Source organism: Chelonoidis abingdonii, chromosome 1, assembly GCF_003597395.2.
Source record: "Chelonoidis abingdonii isolate Lonesome George chromosome 1, CheloAbing_2.0, whole genome shotgun sequence".
Classification (NCBI taxonomy): domain Eukaryota; kingdom Metazoa; phylum Chordata; order Testudines; family Testudinidae; genus Chelonoidis; species Chelonoidis abingdonii.
Genome location: NC_133769.1, coordinates 158,909,831 through 158,925,550, shown reverse-complemented (window position 1 = coordinate 158,925,550; position 15,720 = coordinate 158,909,831). Strand labels below are relative to the sequence as shown.

Sequence of the window (15,720 nt, the reverse complement as noted above, 5' to 3'; positions counted from 1 at the left end):
CCCAAAGCAAGTGTTACAAACCCTGGAATTTTAGAGGTAAGGTTACACTTTAAAAAATCCAAGCATTAGGGAAAGAAATGCATAGTTAGAGCACCCAATTAACCCTAACTCTGTCCTGTGGCGATAGCGTGCAATAACCTATGATTAGGATTAAAACATGGTAGTGTGTGCAGTCCCAGACTGGATTAAACTGACTTTAAAAGATTCATTTTTCACATTTTTTCCCCTTTTAGTGTCACTCTATGCACTCTGTTTGATCCATAATCTCTGCTTTAAGAGCAAAATGGAACTCATCTTTAACTATGGAGTTGTGACTGGGGCTTCCATAATATTACAGGAATGGGATCCTATAAAATGGGCCTTCTGTCCCATCCAGTGGCTGCTACTAATAAGTCACCATTTGTCAATGGTTACCACACGGTGGTATTTCCTGTTGCAGACCGAGAGAAGAACTGTGGTATCTCAGATCCCAATGTGTGGTAGCTGTTGAAGAAATTTCTGACCTTAGGAACAAGGATTCCACCTGTACTGGATAGCACCAAACAAATTCCACTTGCAACTTCAGACTTGCCATGCGTGTGATCCTCGGTGAGGATTAATGCCTTTACAGAAATTTTGGTTTAGTTATCTCAATCAGATGCTTATGTTTTTCCTCACAAAACTATCCCAACAGCTATCCCTGTTAGAACAGGCAGTGGTGTTACAAAAAGGGTGTGAATTCAAATTAATTACTTACTGTAACTTTAATTATTACTTGTTACTTATTGTAATTTTAGCAGATACCACTGGCCCGTTGGGAGACCTTTATATGTTTTAATTTTTTTTTTTAAAGATCATATGTACCTATATGAAGGCAAAGATTATTCGAAAGACCCGAGCAGAGAAGACAGAAGAGCATTTGACCAGCTTTTGGATCTTCAGAAAGTCCTTGAAGAGACCAATCAAGAAGGACGAGCCCTCCGAAATAAAGCAAACGTAAAATGAAAGAAATGACTCCATATGATGCAGTCAATGAGTCATTGAAAATGAGGCAGATTTTAATCTCCAGTTTGTGGAGGAAAAACTTAAAAACTCAATTACAAAAGTGCTGAAATTAACAGTAGACTCTGAGGATTGGATGACTCAGGGGGATTGGGAACGGATCAGAGACGAGCATTATGAGGTTCAAATACAGGTCATAGCAGCACAGGTCACTGTCGTTAGCTAATGGTTTGGTGGCCTACTTGAAGTGAGTTGGGGAATATGAGTCAATGCAGACAAAGCCCTTGAGGAACAGACCATGGGGAACAGACATGGGAGATTGGATAAGGTGGGATCTGATAGGAATTTGAGATGAGAAATGTCTGTATATCTGCAAGTCCCCTTCCTTTTCCAGGTACTTGTCACGGGTCTTCAGGAGGTGCCTACAAGGAGGAAGCATGCACTGAGCCCAGAAGAGCTGGAGGCCAGGAGAAGGAAACGACAGGAGGCAGCAGCAAAGAGAGCACGGCTCATGGAAGAAAAGAAACAGAAAAAAGCAGAAGCTGAACACAAGAAAAAGTAGGATTGTGCTTTGCCTGCTACTAAGCAGTGTGGTGTCTGTTACAGTTAGCAGGGAAACTAGCTATGTCAGACTGATAAAAACAAGTCAGGAAACTGCAAATTCTGATTACTCTTGCAATAACCGGGCATTTGGGACATGGGGAGGGTTGGAGGAAGAGACGTTGGCCGCAGGTCATGTTTAAAAGGAGCCACAGCTGTACATTATTTTTTCAAGTGTGTGATGTAGAGGTGTTGATGTAGAAATGGCTTTCGACACAATGGTAGCATCGATTTTTGCTAACTTTCATGATGAGCTTGAATCCTACATGAAGTGGAAACGTGTTTGCTAAGGATGTGTACAAGAGAATAGCACAAGCATATGGGGACAAAATCAGAAAGACTAAGGTACAAAATGAGTTACACTTAGCAAGGGGCATAAAAGGCAATAATAAGAGGTTCTATAACTACATTGGGAGCAAGAGAAAGACGAAGGAAAGTGTAAGTCCTCTACTTGGTGGGGAAGGAAAGCTAATAATTGATGACATAAGAAGATTGAGGTGTTTAATGCCTGTTTTGCTTCAGTCTTCACTCAAAAGGTAAATTGTGCCCAGATACTTAACACAATAAATATTAACAACAAGGGAGAAGGAATGCAAGCCAAAATAGGGAAAGAATAGGCTAAAGAATATTTAAATAAGTTAGATGTTATCAGGTTGGTAGTGCCTGATGAAATTCATCTTACAGTGCTTAAGGAACTAGCTGAAGCAATATGGGGATGATTGGCGACTATCTCTGAGAAGTCATGGATGGCGGGTGGGGTCCCAGAGGACTGGAGAAGGGAAAACATAGTACCTATCTTTATATGGGAAACAAAGTAGTCTTGGGGAATTATGGACCACTCAGCCTAACTTCAGTACCTGGAAGGATACTGAAATGAATTATTAAACAAATCAGTTGTAAGCTCTTAGAGGATAATAGGTTATAAGGAATAACCAGCATGGATTTGTCCAGAACAGATCATTCCAAACCAACCTTATTTCCTTCTCTGAGAGGGATATTGGCCTAGTGGATGGGGGGAATCTGTAGATGTGGTGTGTCTAGATTATGGTAATATGTTTGAAACAGTCCCACATGACATTCTCATGAGCAGACTAGGGAAATTTTGTCTAGATGAAATTACTATAAGGTATGTTTAGGACTGATTGAAAGACCATACTCAAAGGGTAGTTATCTTTTGCTTGCTGTCAAACTCAGAGGGTATATCTAGCCAGGTCCCACAGGAGTCTGTTCTGAGTCCAGAACATTAATGACTTGGAGTGCGCTTATAAAATTTGAAGAAGACACCAAGCTGGAAGGGTTTGCAAGCACTTTGGAGGACAGGATTAGAATTCAAAATGACCTTGACAAATTGAAGAACTGATTTGAAATCAACAGGATAAAATTCTGTAAAGACAAGTGTAAAGTATTACGCTTAGGAAGGAAAAATCAAATGCACAGCTACAAAATGGGAAATAACTGGCTAGGTCGTGGTACTGTTGAAAAAGATCTGGAGGATCTAGTCGATCACAAATTGAATATGAGTCCATTCATATGCAGTTGCAAAAAAGGCTAATTTTGTGGAGTGTATTAACAGGAATGTTGTATATCAGATACAGAAGGTAATTGCCCCGCTGTACTCAGCACTAGTGAGGCCTCAGCTGGAGTACTGTGTCCGATTCTGGGTGCCACGCTTCAGGAATCATGTGGAGAAATTGGAGAGAGTCAAGACGAGAGAAATAAGAATGATTAAACGTTTAGGAAAACCTGACCTATGAGGAAAGGTTAAAAAAACAGGATATGTTTAGTCTTGAAAACAGAAGACAGAGGAGGCACCTGATAAGCCTTCACATACGTTAAGGGTTTTTATTAAGAGGATGGCGATCAGCTGTTCTCCATGTCCAGTTGAAGATAGGACAAGGAGTAATGGACTTAATCTACAGAAAGAGAGATTTAGGTTAGATATTAGGAAAAACTTTGTAAGGATAGTTAAGCTCTGGAACAGGGTTCAAAGAGAGGTTGTGGAATCCCCATCACTGGAGGTTGTTAAGAAAATTTTGGACAAATGCCTGCCAGGGATGGTCTAGGTTTACTTGGTCCTGCCTCAGAACAGGGGGATGGAGGAGAGGACCCCTCAGAGTCCCTCCCAGCCCTGCATTTGACAAGAACCCCATTGCTGACCCTGCTCAGATTTTGGGCAGCTCACATTCAGATCCAGATTTGACACTTGGCCCTTTACCTCTACAATGGAATTTGGATTTGACTTTATGGTTGAGCCTATGTTTAAATTTCATCTCATTAGTTCTAGTTGTACCCCTTTGTGCCACCCTTCCTGCTCCTCTGTAGTCATATCCTTCATATTTCTATAAATGGTTATCACAAAGCTCCTTTCCCCTTCTTAACACCACAAACCAACCTGTCATAATAGTATTTGAAACAAGGCAGGGTTTCTCCCCAGCTTCTAAAGGATCTACTGTGACAGCCACAGTCTCGCTGAGGCAGTGTTTTTGTCCAGACATATACAAAACCAGTTCCTCCTGCCACCCTTTGCATCTCAGGCTTCTCACTGCCTCCCCTCGCGGGAGGTTCAGGCAGTCCTGTTACTTTTTAATAATTGGAGATATACTAATTGCCTAGAACTGGTAGGGAGCTTGAAAGGTCATCGAGTCCAGCCCCCTGCCTTCACTAGCAGGACCAAGTACTGATTTATGCCCCAGATCCCTAAGTGACCCCCTCAAGGATTGAATTCACAACCCTGGGTTTAGCAGGCCAATACTTAAACCACTGAGTTATCCCTCCCCCTACTTAACACCACACTTCCAGTAGGTACTGAGCCCTCTCTCACTGGAACTCACCTGACCCTGTGCAGCCCCAGGTGCAGCCACAGACACTTCATTGGCCCACCTGGGAACACCTGCTCTGGCACAGGGGAGTTGGATTTTACTAATCCTTTGATGCACCTCCCCCACTTTTCAGAAAACAACTGCCTTTTTCACAGGCACGTCTTTCCCCTCCCCCACCCCATCAGCCTGTAAGGCCCCATCTGGACGGCTCTCACCCGTAAAAATACAGAAATTTCCATACAGATTCATACACATCAGTATTCCTCAAATCCTCTCAGTCTTTAATACCAGCCGTACAATGTACATCTTCCCCAGGCACGCTGTCGTGAGCCTCATCTCACTTCTCTGACCTCTGCCTGTCGGTTTTTCAGTCTGTAGTTGCACCAGTTCTCCCTTTGGCTGGGTGACTTTAAAGAGTAACTCAGCTCTCCCTTGGGGTTCCTTTTGCATGCCTTGGATGTATGTTTCAAATCCCACTTGCTCCTCCTGCAGGAGCTCAGTCTGGCACTCCAGCTCTTGCTGGTCTTTCAGCAACTCCTCCTCTCTCTGGGCTTGCTCTCGGGTCTCTTCCGAGGCAGCAAGCTCCACCAAGCGCTTTTCTGCCAAGGAGAGTGGTCCTCTCCTCTCAGTGCTGTAACGATGGCTTTAATAGCTGTAAGTGGTGATTCTACTTTTTTCCCTGCAGCCTCTGTGCCTGTGCCCTTCTCTCACTTTTCCTCTGAGGCCCTATTTGGGTGCCTGATACAATGTTTTGTCTCTACTGTGAGCTTCTGCTTCCCAGTACTCGCCTCTGCCTATGGAACTATTTCCCTCCCCCTGCAGAGCTCTTCCCCTATTCTTCCCAAGTTCACTCTTCCCAGTGGGTGCCAGAGATGTGTCCCATTTCCCCACACCTGAAACATTCTGGCTGCCTCCTACCAAACCTCCCATTGATTACACTATCACTTGGGGCACCCAAATCTTTGGCATCGAGGTTTCCCACAATTTCCATTTTTAGTGGGGCAGTACCTTCTAATGTGCCTCAGCCCCCCACAACCCCTGGGAACCCTCCTGTCCTGGCCCCTTTTTAAGCCGAAGTAATAAGGCAGGATTCCACCTAGAGTCTCACGCGTTTGTTCTGGGCTCTGCGCAGCTGAGCCAGTCTTAAAAGCACAGTTCACATAAGGACCATCGCTTTTTTTTATGCCGCACTTGCCCATAGGCAGAACATTCCCTCTGTTGGCCCTCACAGCCCTCGAACCCCTCTTTCCTACTTTGTACCTGCACCCACCAATCCCTTCCCTCTGCAGAATCTCTAGGAGAGTTGCTGCTGCTCCTCGAACCTGGTTAGTCACTTCTGTAGCTCCAGTTGCACCTCTGGCTGCCTCTCTCATCTGGCTGCCTGCGGAAACTGGAACGGGAACTCCTGCCACTGCTGTCATCCTCCATGTACCAGCAGAGCTTCTGTAAGCAAAGGAGGCTGCTATGTAATCCTGCTGCATTAATTCTGAGTCACCCCTACAAAATGGGGCCAGTCAATGATAGGGGCTTGCCCTCTTTCATTTCCTTTTGCACCAGTGATATTCCTTACTCTTCTGTTATATCGGGAGCTAACCAAAGTGCGTACATGAATCAAGGCAGGGCTTCTCCACAGCCTCTAAAGCACCCACTGCCAGACCCACAGTCTCTTTGAGGCAGGTTTATTGTCCAAATTTAAACAAAACCAACTCCTCTTTAAAAGCAGCAAAGAGTCCTGTGGCACCTTCTAGACTAATAGACGTATTGGAGCATGAGCTTTCGTGGGTGAATATCCACTTTGTCCGACGAAGTGGATATTCACCCATGAAAGCTCATGCTCCAATACGTCTGTTAGTCTAGAAGGTGCCACAGGACTCTTTACTGCTTTTACAGATCCAGACTAACATGGCTATCCCTCTGATACTGAATTCCTCTTTAGATCTCAGGCTTCTTCTCGCTGCCTTCCCTCCCGAGGGACTCTGGCAGCCCTGCTGCTGCTGCTTCCTAGCCCTGTCTCAGCCAGTTCTGTCTCTCACTGGCACTTCCTCTGACCCTTTTTAGCCTTTTCAGGTTTCTCAATTTGGGGGCGAAATTGTGGTTCTGGATCTAGAGCTGAGCTTTGTCTCTCGAAACCCCATCTCCAGCTATTCATGACAAGGATTTAACGCAACAGACATTTGGCTTCCCAGTTTTCATTTGGCCTATTCTTTTGTCTCATTGGTTTCAGGATGGCCTGGTGGGAGGCAAATCACTACAGATCCCCCTGTCTGTCCTCAGAGGAGAGCGACTCAGAGGATGCCTTTGAGGAGCGGGAAGACAGGCTGGTTGTAGAGTTAGATGACACAGACCCAGAGCTGAACTCCATCAAGTACGTGATGGGTGATGTTACCCACCCCAGAACCGAAGAGGAGGATGCAATCATTGTCCATTGCATAGGTGGGACTGGCAAGAGCAAAAACCCTTCCTTGGGTTAGGGCTGAATTGTGCCTTGTAGCCCAACAGCTGAGCAGTAGTAACAGCGGAGTGGCCCTGGCTGAAGGCATTCTGCCTGCATGGTGCAGGTGCAGTTAGAATGCCACAAGGAAGGAGTGAGGGTAGCATGCTCCCTAGCATGCAACCCCCCCCTCTTTTCAGAGGTGAAGCGTGAACTCCCTCTATCCGGTAAGTGGGCGGACCCTGGCGCTGTGCGTATGCAGACTCAGTGAGGCCATTCGGCCTGAAGTCCCATTCAGAAGGTTTACTTCCTATCCAGATGAGCTGGAAATATAATTTAACCAAAAGGTGAAATTTTGCAGAATGCATTGAAATCTGCAAAGACACCTGCACCCTGACCCCACTCTAAATCTGTGCTGAAATGCGGAATTTCTGCAGGGTGTGTTAACTCTAATAAGGTCCATTGCCTATGGAGGAAGATGTATGTAAGCCCACCTGGATGGCCCAGCAGTGATGGGGCAAGCCCTGTGGGACAGCAGCAGAAATTAGTGTCCGATTTGCAGCGGAAACAGCAGAAAGTGGGCATCTGCTTGTTCTAGCTGGGCAAAGGCATCAACAGAGTGGAGCAGTGGGACGAGAGTGTTTTAGCTGAACTCAGCATCTGGGCATTCAGTGTCTTAGCTGCTGAGGAATAGGGGACAGTCATGGTGCTTCAATGTTGCTTTGTGCAGCAAGAACTGAGGCCCTCTGGGAAGTGAAAACACAAAGAGGTGATGGTCCTAGAAGGACTACCTGGCACTACACGGTATGTTGTGCTGTATGCCTAGGGACAAAACTGCCACAGCACTCAGCTGCATGGGATGCCCATGAAGGAATTAATGGTACAGGGCTCCAGCTCTCCCGGTCTGCCATTGTCATGCCCCTAGGTCATGGTTAGGCTAAGGCAGTGTCTCCAACATGATGTCCTGCTGGAGGGGACAGTGGGGGCTAGAACGAGGATTCCCCTGCCTGTGAAGTTTGCAGTCAGCTCCTCTGAACTAATCTCTTACTCCAAGCAAAGTTATTTTTCTAATTCTCCTTCGTACTCGGAAAAGCTGTGGGCCAGCCCATGCTGGGCCTTGGATGAAGGAGAGGGAGGGAGCCTAGTGCTAGGAACAGTTGCAGTCCCTGGATTCCATCCTGCCGCCTATGTGAATTCCGAGGGGAGCATTTCACTCAACCCCGGGAGAAGCGGGAGAGGCAGGCACATGCACATGGAAGGAGGACACGTTCCTCCTGTGCTTCATGTAGCTCGGGGGTGGGGCAGTGGATTGTGCCTCCTGAGACAAAATCCCCTTTTGGAGCTTCTCCTATGTGGGTGTTAAAGCCGCAAGGCAGTGGCTGATTGGTTAGATTGTGGCATTTATTTCAAACTCATCCAACATGCTCTGTTTAAAAATAAAAACACACTGGGGGTGGGGGGAATCCTCTGCCTTCTGGAGCTGCAGGCAGCATCTGAGGGGAAGTAATGGATGACTGCAGTACAAGGTTACCAGGCTGCACATAGGATTTGATGACTGATTGGACATGGGGTGGGGAGGAATTTCCCCTGGGATGGCTTGGCAAGGATCGTGTGGGAATTTTACTTTCCTGAAGTGCTGAGCAGGGATCCTCTCTTAGGACCATGTGATCTGTTTCCGGCACAGAATGAGGGAGCTGGGACATTGAGGAACTTTGTTTCATCTCATCTTCCATGTCTGTTTCTAATAAGTCCTATGATGTGCAGTGAGAACATGTCTATTCCCTGCAGAAGGCATTATTAGCACAGATTCAGTTGGAAGCTCATCTCTTTGGACACAGATCTCAATTGAAAAAAAGAATCTAACTTGTAATTTTGCTTTAGATGATTCCGGCCGGTGGGGACGGGGAGGATTATTTACAGCTCTGGAAGTTCGTTCTGATCAGCCCAGGAAAATATACGAGCTGGCAGGAAGGATGAAAGGTAAAAGAGAAAAATATAATCTTAGTGCTTGAAGTTGATGGTCTCTCCTTTTAGTCTGGCACTTCCTATGTGTGGTGTTGAAAGTGACAATACAGGAAGCCATTTTGACCCTGACCTCTGCTCTGGAGTGAGAAGATTCTTCATAGAACTCAGTTGTTTTGATTTTTTCCTGGGGAAAAAGATCTTGTTCTTTAATCACAGTATTTCTTCTCTCTACAAGGCAATGCTAAACCTGCAGTTCAAATGTCAAAATGATTTTAAGAGGAGGAGGTGGGTTGGAGCACTTCAATATGTGTCTAGCCAGGCCATGGGCTCTCTCCAGTACCCCTTGTTCTCCTCTGTGCACACACACACTAGTGATCTTAAACCATTACGGAGCTAGTGAAGAACAGATTAGACCTCACTGTAGACTGGAATTTTATTCTCTCAGTTTCTCTTTCCCCTCATGTCTTTTAATCACTTTCTTTCTCCATTTTCTCACCTCCCTCCTCTGAAGAAAATGTCTGTGTGGTGCACAGTGTTGAGAACTGGAAAGGATGGTGTAGAAGCCTGTAACAGTTAGCATTGCATTGACTCACTTTTGTTCTTCATGGGATTGAATGTTTTCTTATGTTTTTGGTTTTCGGACAGACGTGGCATTGAGAAGAACCCTCTTATTCCCCATTGACGATAAAGAATCCAGAAATAAAGGCCAGGACTTGGTAACTATAAGAAGCCCCTTTGATGTTCTCTCTGCTGAAGCACTGAAACAACATGAAGTGAATGTTACATGTTACATAAAATAACAGTGACCCTAATACAGCGCAGGACTGGCTTGAAATAAGTGTTAACAAAGACAAGACAAGGAAAAGCTTTTTTTTCCAGCCTATAAAGTGTGTGTTTAATGTTATTTTCTAGCAGCCATCGCCGCGACTGCCAGTGTACAGACATCCCGTCTTTTTCTTTCTAGTTGGCCCTGATTGTAGCACAGCACCGGGATCGGTCCAACAACTTGTCTGGCATTAAGCTGTCCGCTTTGGAAGAGGGCTTAAAGAAGATTTATTTAGCAGCCAAGAAAAGGAATGGTAAGTGTGCATCTGTCCATCTGTGTGCCTTTGAAATGGGAAGAATGATGTACCCCAGAGCTGTCCATGAAATTCCACTTAAAGATTCTGGCAGGGTCATGGATTGGGAAGATCTAATTGTAATGGGTCTCTTCCATCTCTTCTGTGATTGTCTTCTGAAACAGAAGGAGGGACGCACTTACCCACTACAACTAGAACATTATGACACAGGCATTTCTTCTGCCATTGAGTGGAGCTTTTTTTTTTTTTAATGCATCAGGCCCTAAAGAGCCTTTCTGCTTTCTCTTCCAGCAAGCGTCCATCTTCCACGTATTGGACATGCAACTAAGGGATTTAACTGGTACGGTACTGAGCGGCTCATCCGAAAATATTTAGCAACAAGAGGAATCCCCACATTTATGTATCCTTTGAAGCATGGTTATTTTATTTTGTTCAAATCAAAATGACCTGTCATATCTGCAAATACCAAAGTGTTCACTGTAAGATCTAAATCAGGGGTCGGCAACCTATGGCACGCGTGCCAAAGACGGCACGTGAGCCAAATTTTAACGGCACGTTGCTGCCTGCCAGAGTCCCGAGGACACACAGCCAGTGAGGAGGGGCAGAGCCCACTTCCCCTGAGAGAGGAGCTGACTCAGCGGCCTGCCTGTGGGCTCTCGCATCCCCTTATCTGGCGAGGAGACCTGCCCAGGGGCACGGAGGGGCCCGCTCACCTGGGCCGCCTTGGTATAGCTGTCCATGGCAGATTGGCGGCCAAGGGAGTGAGTTCGCTGCAGGACCCAGTCCCGAATCCCGGCGGCAGGACCCGGGCCGATGGAGGCGGGAAAGGCCGGGGACGGCAACAGCACCGGCTGCTGAGCGTCCCCAAGAGGAGGCACACAGCCACAGCCAGGGACCAGTACCTGCTGTTCGTGAGTTGGGAGAGGTAGAGAGCCCTGCAGCCCGGCGGCACTGAGCGCGTAGCAGGTGCAGGTGAGCGGGAATCGGTGGTGGCCAGAGAGCCCTGGGGCCAGGAGCTCGCATATCGCGGGGTCATGTGCCACCCAGAGTGGCTCCTTCAGACACAGCCAGAGGGGACTTCCTTGCTGGGGAGTGCTAGTTGCGTTCGTGCAGTGCGTCGCAGGGCCCCAAGTGGGTGAGCTGGCTGGGGGCTGCAGGAGTTGGGGGGGCTCTGCCCTGACCCCCCCACCCACCCAGCCCTCTGCCCTGACCCCCGCCCCACACACACACCCAGCCCTGAGCCCCGCAGTCCCGCGCACACCACAGGCCCCTGCCCTGAGCCCTGTACCCACTTCACACACACAGCCCTCTGCTTGACTCCTTCACCCGCCCCCCACGACCCCAGCCCTGACTCTGGCACCCCCACACATATCCAGTCCCTCCACCCCCCATGCACCCCTCACAGCTTGACTCTTTCACCCCCCACATCCCCACCCTGAGCACCAAATGAGAGCTCTTACACACGCACACCCCACATTCCCACCTGCACCCCAGATGGGAGCTGCCCAGGTAAGTGCCCCACACCCAAACCTTCTGCCCCAACCCTGAGCCCCCTCCCTCATTCTAGCTCCTGGCCAGACCCTTCACCCCCAGCCCTGTGCTCAGTCCACTTCCACCCTCAGCTCAGTGCAGAGAGAGGAACAGACTGGGCCAGACCAGGGAGAAGGTAGGTACCCACTGTATGTGGGCAGGGCCGGGACCCCAGACTGGCAGCAGGCTGAGCAGGTCTGGCAGCCAGGATCCCAACTGGCAGCAGCTGGCGGATGGAACCCCTGAGCAGCAGTGGGCTGAGCAGTGGTCTGGGGTCCCAGCCACTGGCCCCGCACGGCCCGCTGCTGGCCTAGGTGAACAGAACCCCAGACCAGCAGCGGTCTGAGCGGGCCAGCAGCGTAAGATCAACATTTTAATTTAATTTTAAAAGAAGCTTCTTAAACATTTTGAAAACCTTGTTTATTTTATAATACAACAATAGTTTAGTTATATAATATATAGACTTAGAGAGAGAAATCTAAAAACCATTAAAATGTATTACCGGCACGCGAAACCTTAAATTAAAGTGAATAAATGAAGACTCGGCATAGCACTTCTGAAAGGTTGCCGACCCTTGATTTAAATCCACTGTGGGCTACGGATATCATACTAGGACAGTTCAACTCAAAGCTGTGTTGAACAGATGTCTAAATCTCACTCTCATCTAAGTACACATTACATAGTGGATACAAAGCATGCTAGATGATGGTATTTGTATGATGAGGTGTGTGTGTGAGTGTGTGGACTATACGCTGGTCCTCTGGTGACAGCCATTTGGCTTCCTGTAATGTCCCAACTTTGTAGTGATGTGACTGAAGTTATAGAAACAATTTATCAAACTGACCCAGACACGAACACAATGAACAGATTAGGAAAAGCACATTCTAAAGACGTGTGCATGTAAGAGAGAGATGGGGTTTATTCAGCACTGGGACACTCCTTTATGGCTCCATCTGGGGACTAGCTCTGCCCGGTCTGATGCCCCTTTCCTTCGATTGCTTGTGCCATGGTCCCTCCTGCTCTCTAGCAATTGCAGTGCTTTCTCTTCATGGCTTGGCCTTCCAGCCTGGTCACTATACAGGTTTCCCGGGGTAACAAGTCTCACCAGACCAGCTGTCCAGATGCCATTCCAGGCTGTTTTCCCATGACTGTGCCACTTTCCTAGTGGCTGGGAGGAGAACCCAGACCCACCTGCTACTCCGGTTTCCAGCCCAGGACCCTACAGTCAGCAGCCAAGTCTGCATCATCTCAGCGCTTGCTACTGTTTCTCTGGGCATCTTCCTACTCTACTCTCTGCAGCCTTCCTTCTCCACCAGCCCTCTGTGTGAGCCCCTGCCCTCAGAGTCCAGATCCCAAGGCTTTTGCTCCCCAGGTTCCCTCTTCCTCTCCTCACTAGGCCCGGAGAGTGACTGCAGCCCCCTTCTTCTCTCACTTCCTGGCTTTATACAAGCCCCTTCCTACACCTACCCAGCTGGACTCCATCTTTAATAAACGCTTGTGAGTCAAGCCGAAGTCTCCCCCCAGGTACAGCCTCCTGGGTTAATTAGCCCCTTCTGAGCCACCTTCACCCCCTCAGGGGCAGTGTGGAGTGAACACCCATCACAGTGTGTGTGTGGGGGTGGGGTGAGAGAGAATACACGTATGTAACAAAAATAGCATAGCACTTACATACAAAATGAACAGCTTTTGTGGGAAAAAAAGTCACTTTAAGGGTTTTATGGTCATATCACTTTACTTTATATCAAAATGTAAATGGCACTGCTTTGCTTACCGCACTGTCATTGCACTGAAGTAGCTCACCAGTGCATGCAATTATGTGTCGTACCATCCCAGATCATGCAAGATAGAACGATCAGTGAGTCAGTAAACATCAACTAAAGGATTGTCTTTGAGGGAGATGGGGGTTGGGGGGAGGGGAAGGACCACTAGCTCCAGGATAGTTCACTTAATAAAATATTGGTCAGGTGAAAAGAAAAGGGACACTTACCAATTTCAAATTAATATATTTTAAACCAATGTCTTTATCTATGTTGCTACTGACAACTTTTGTTTATTAAAACTGGGAAAGAATCCTACAAATCCAATTGGATTTTCATTGTGTGTGCTGTTTGTTCAGTTTCTCTCTGTCTTGATGTGCAAAGCAGAACAGAATTCAGCTGAGTCTTCCATAGGTGAGTAAGTTCTGCAGGCTGGCAGGAGTAAGAAGTGTTAAAACTATATTCTTGTCACTTCTTGGGGAAAATGCAACTGCTGTATAATGCCATGTTCAGCAACGCTGTGAGAGAGACAAAATTAAGAACAAAGGTGTAGAGTACAGTGAGTATTCTACCTCCTTACCTCTTTAAGTTGATGCCATTAGTATATATTTGGTTTGAAATTTTAGAGTATTTCCTTGACTCTTCTCCTTAGATACTACTTCCCTAGGAATAAAGCCTCTTCCTCTTCTTCACAACCATCCACATCTTCAATGACAACCTCAAACCCTTGAAGATCCAGTGATTTAACTCAGAAGTGTACTGATCTCTAAAAGCCCATGAGCTCTTCAACATCACATCTACAGCCAGCCTGTATTTATGTCGCTTCTCTGAAGCAGATCCAAAGTCACTGTTGGTTGTCCGGTTCTAGACCTCTATAGTTCAAAGTGGTTTTTATATTAGTTATGGAACTGAGCTGTGTTAAAACTTGTTCAAACTTCAGGAGCTACATGCATCTGGGATGTTTGGGCCTATGTCTAGTTTTTAAGATGGAAAATTAAACCTTCACTAAAGACCAATCATAAGCCCTCATCTTAAACCATCTTAAATTATTCTCAGGGTTTGCAGTACAGTTTTGTTTGACTTTTGCTTCAAAACCTTATCTCTTGTTTACAACACTGATTTTTCTGCTGATTGTTTGGTGGCTGCTTGAGACAGTTTGAGTAGATGGGTCTGTAGCTATCCCTAACAAATATATACAGACAGAGAGAGAGAGAGGATTGTCTCAAGCAACCGCCAAAGGGCCAGCAAAAAAATTCAGTCATGTAAACGAGAGATACAGTCTAATGATAAAAGTTCTTTCTTTGGTGAGGGAGGTGTCTGCAGCAAAAACTCAACATAACACACACTTAATGTAAACAGCCCCAACTCCAAAGAAACCCATTTTAATGATGTTTCTTCAAACCGAAAATTCTAAGTTCTAAATTAGAACTAGTTGCACAGTCACATGTTTGCAAGCAAGCAGTGTCCATATAACCAGTATCCTTTGCCAGGACACACAAGTCTGACAAAATCTGAGGTGGTCTTTGTAAGATACACCTTTTTTCTTCCCACTACTGCTCTTTATTATAGAATGCTTGGATTATTGCTGCTATCAGGCAAAGCTGGTTTCCTTATGCTGTTCTAAAGGTTTTGTGATCCTTTGGTCCAATTACAGAAAAAAAAGTAATGGAAAATGTTATTTTCTTACTGGCTTTGCTCTGTATGGCACAGTAAAACCTTTGTAACTATAATGTTTTTGGCGCCATGTAACGTGGGTGCTGGGTATCGCCTGTCAGCGGTGGTGTGCCTAACAAATGATTCAGTCAGAGAGGCTGTGAACAGCAAACAGGCATCACTGGTGATCTGTTCGACTTCTCAAAGAAAGTGCACTGCAGCCAACGGAAAGCGTGTGCTTAAATATATTACTGCATGTATACGCTCTGCTGAATGTAACACTGTAATAGCACCATCTGGTGACTGCCAATAATGTTACTAAGCCTGATTCTGGCACCCTTCTTCCCATTGATGAGTACTTTCCTTCACAAGCAGTCTTACTGAGATTTTACATATGTGCATACGCATACACATGGTATTGCCAAACACACACTCCCACACACAGGTTCTGATCACTCAACTCCCGTTAAAACCAATGGGAGTTGCAGGAGCTCAGCTCCTCTCAGGATCAGGCCTTTGGCAACCAACCCTATAAGCTCTTATGTGAACAGCCCTTACTTACTTGGGTAAGAGTTTGCACGATCAGGGCCTTACTTTGTAAAGTTCTTGGAGATGAAAGGTGCCATTTAAATATATGTTACCTTATTTTCATTGATATGAACAACTGGCATTCTCTGAACTGGCCAGCTGGTGGCGCTATTATCTAGCGCAAGCAACACATGTTGCTGTTAGGCTGGTTTCAAAGAGCAAGGAAATGTTATGCTACAGCATAGTGGCCAGAAGGCAGCATAAGAGTGTTAGCAGGGGACCTTATTCCCTGCCAAGGGAGGAAGGTTTGCTTTAGATTAACTAGAACAGCTGTGGCCAATTAGAGCACCTGACTCCACTTAGAGCACCTGACTCCA

At 46.5% G+C, this 15,720-nt stretch overlaps 1 protein-coding gene across 1 annotated transcript in view; it reads left to right on the top strand.

The window, feature by feature from the left end:
- The window catches only part of CHD1L (chromodomain helicase DNA binding protein 1 like), a 42,665-nt gene extending 28,564 nt beyond the window's left edge, over window positions 1-14,101 (top strand). Inside the window, exons 16-23 of the mRNA XM_032782436.2 lie at window positions 833-975; window positions 1,376-1,539; window positions 6,625-6,833; window positions 8,713-8,811; window positions 9,442-9,512; window positions 9,761-9,875; window positions 10,167-10,275; window positions 13,815-14,101. Of these exons, the coding sequence (XP_032638327.1) occupies window positions 833-975; window positions 1,376-1,539; window positions 6,625-6,833; window positions 8,713-8,811; window positions 9,442-9,512; window positions 9,761-9,875; window positions 10,167-10,275; window positions 13,815-13,893 (989 nt within the window). The 3' untranslated portion in view covers window positions 13,894-14,101. The remainder of the gene's footprint in view (window positions 1-832; window positions 976-1,375; window positions 1,540-6,624; window positions 6,834-8,712; window positions 8,812-9,441; window positions 9,513-9,760; window positions 9,876-10,166; window positions 10,276-13,814) is intronic.
- The last annotated feature ends 1,619 nt before the right edge of the window (window positions 14,102-15,720 follow it).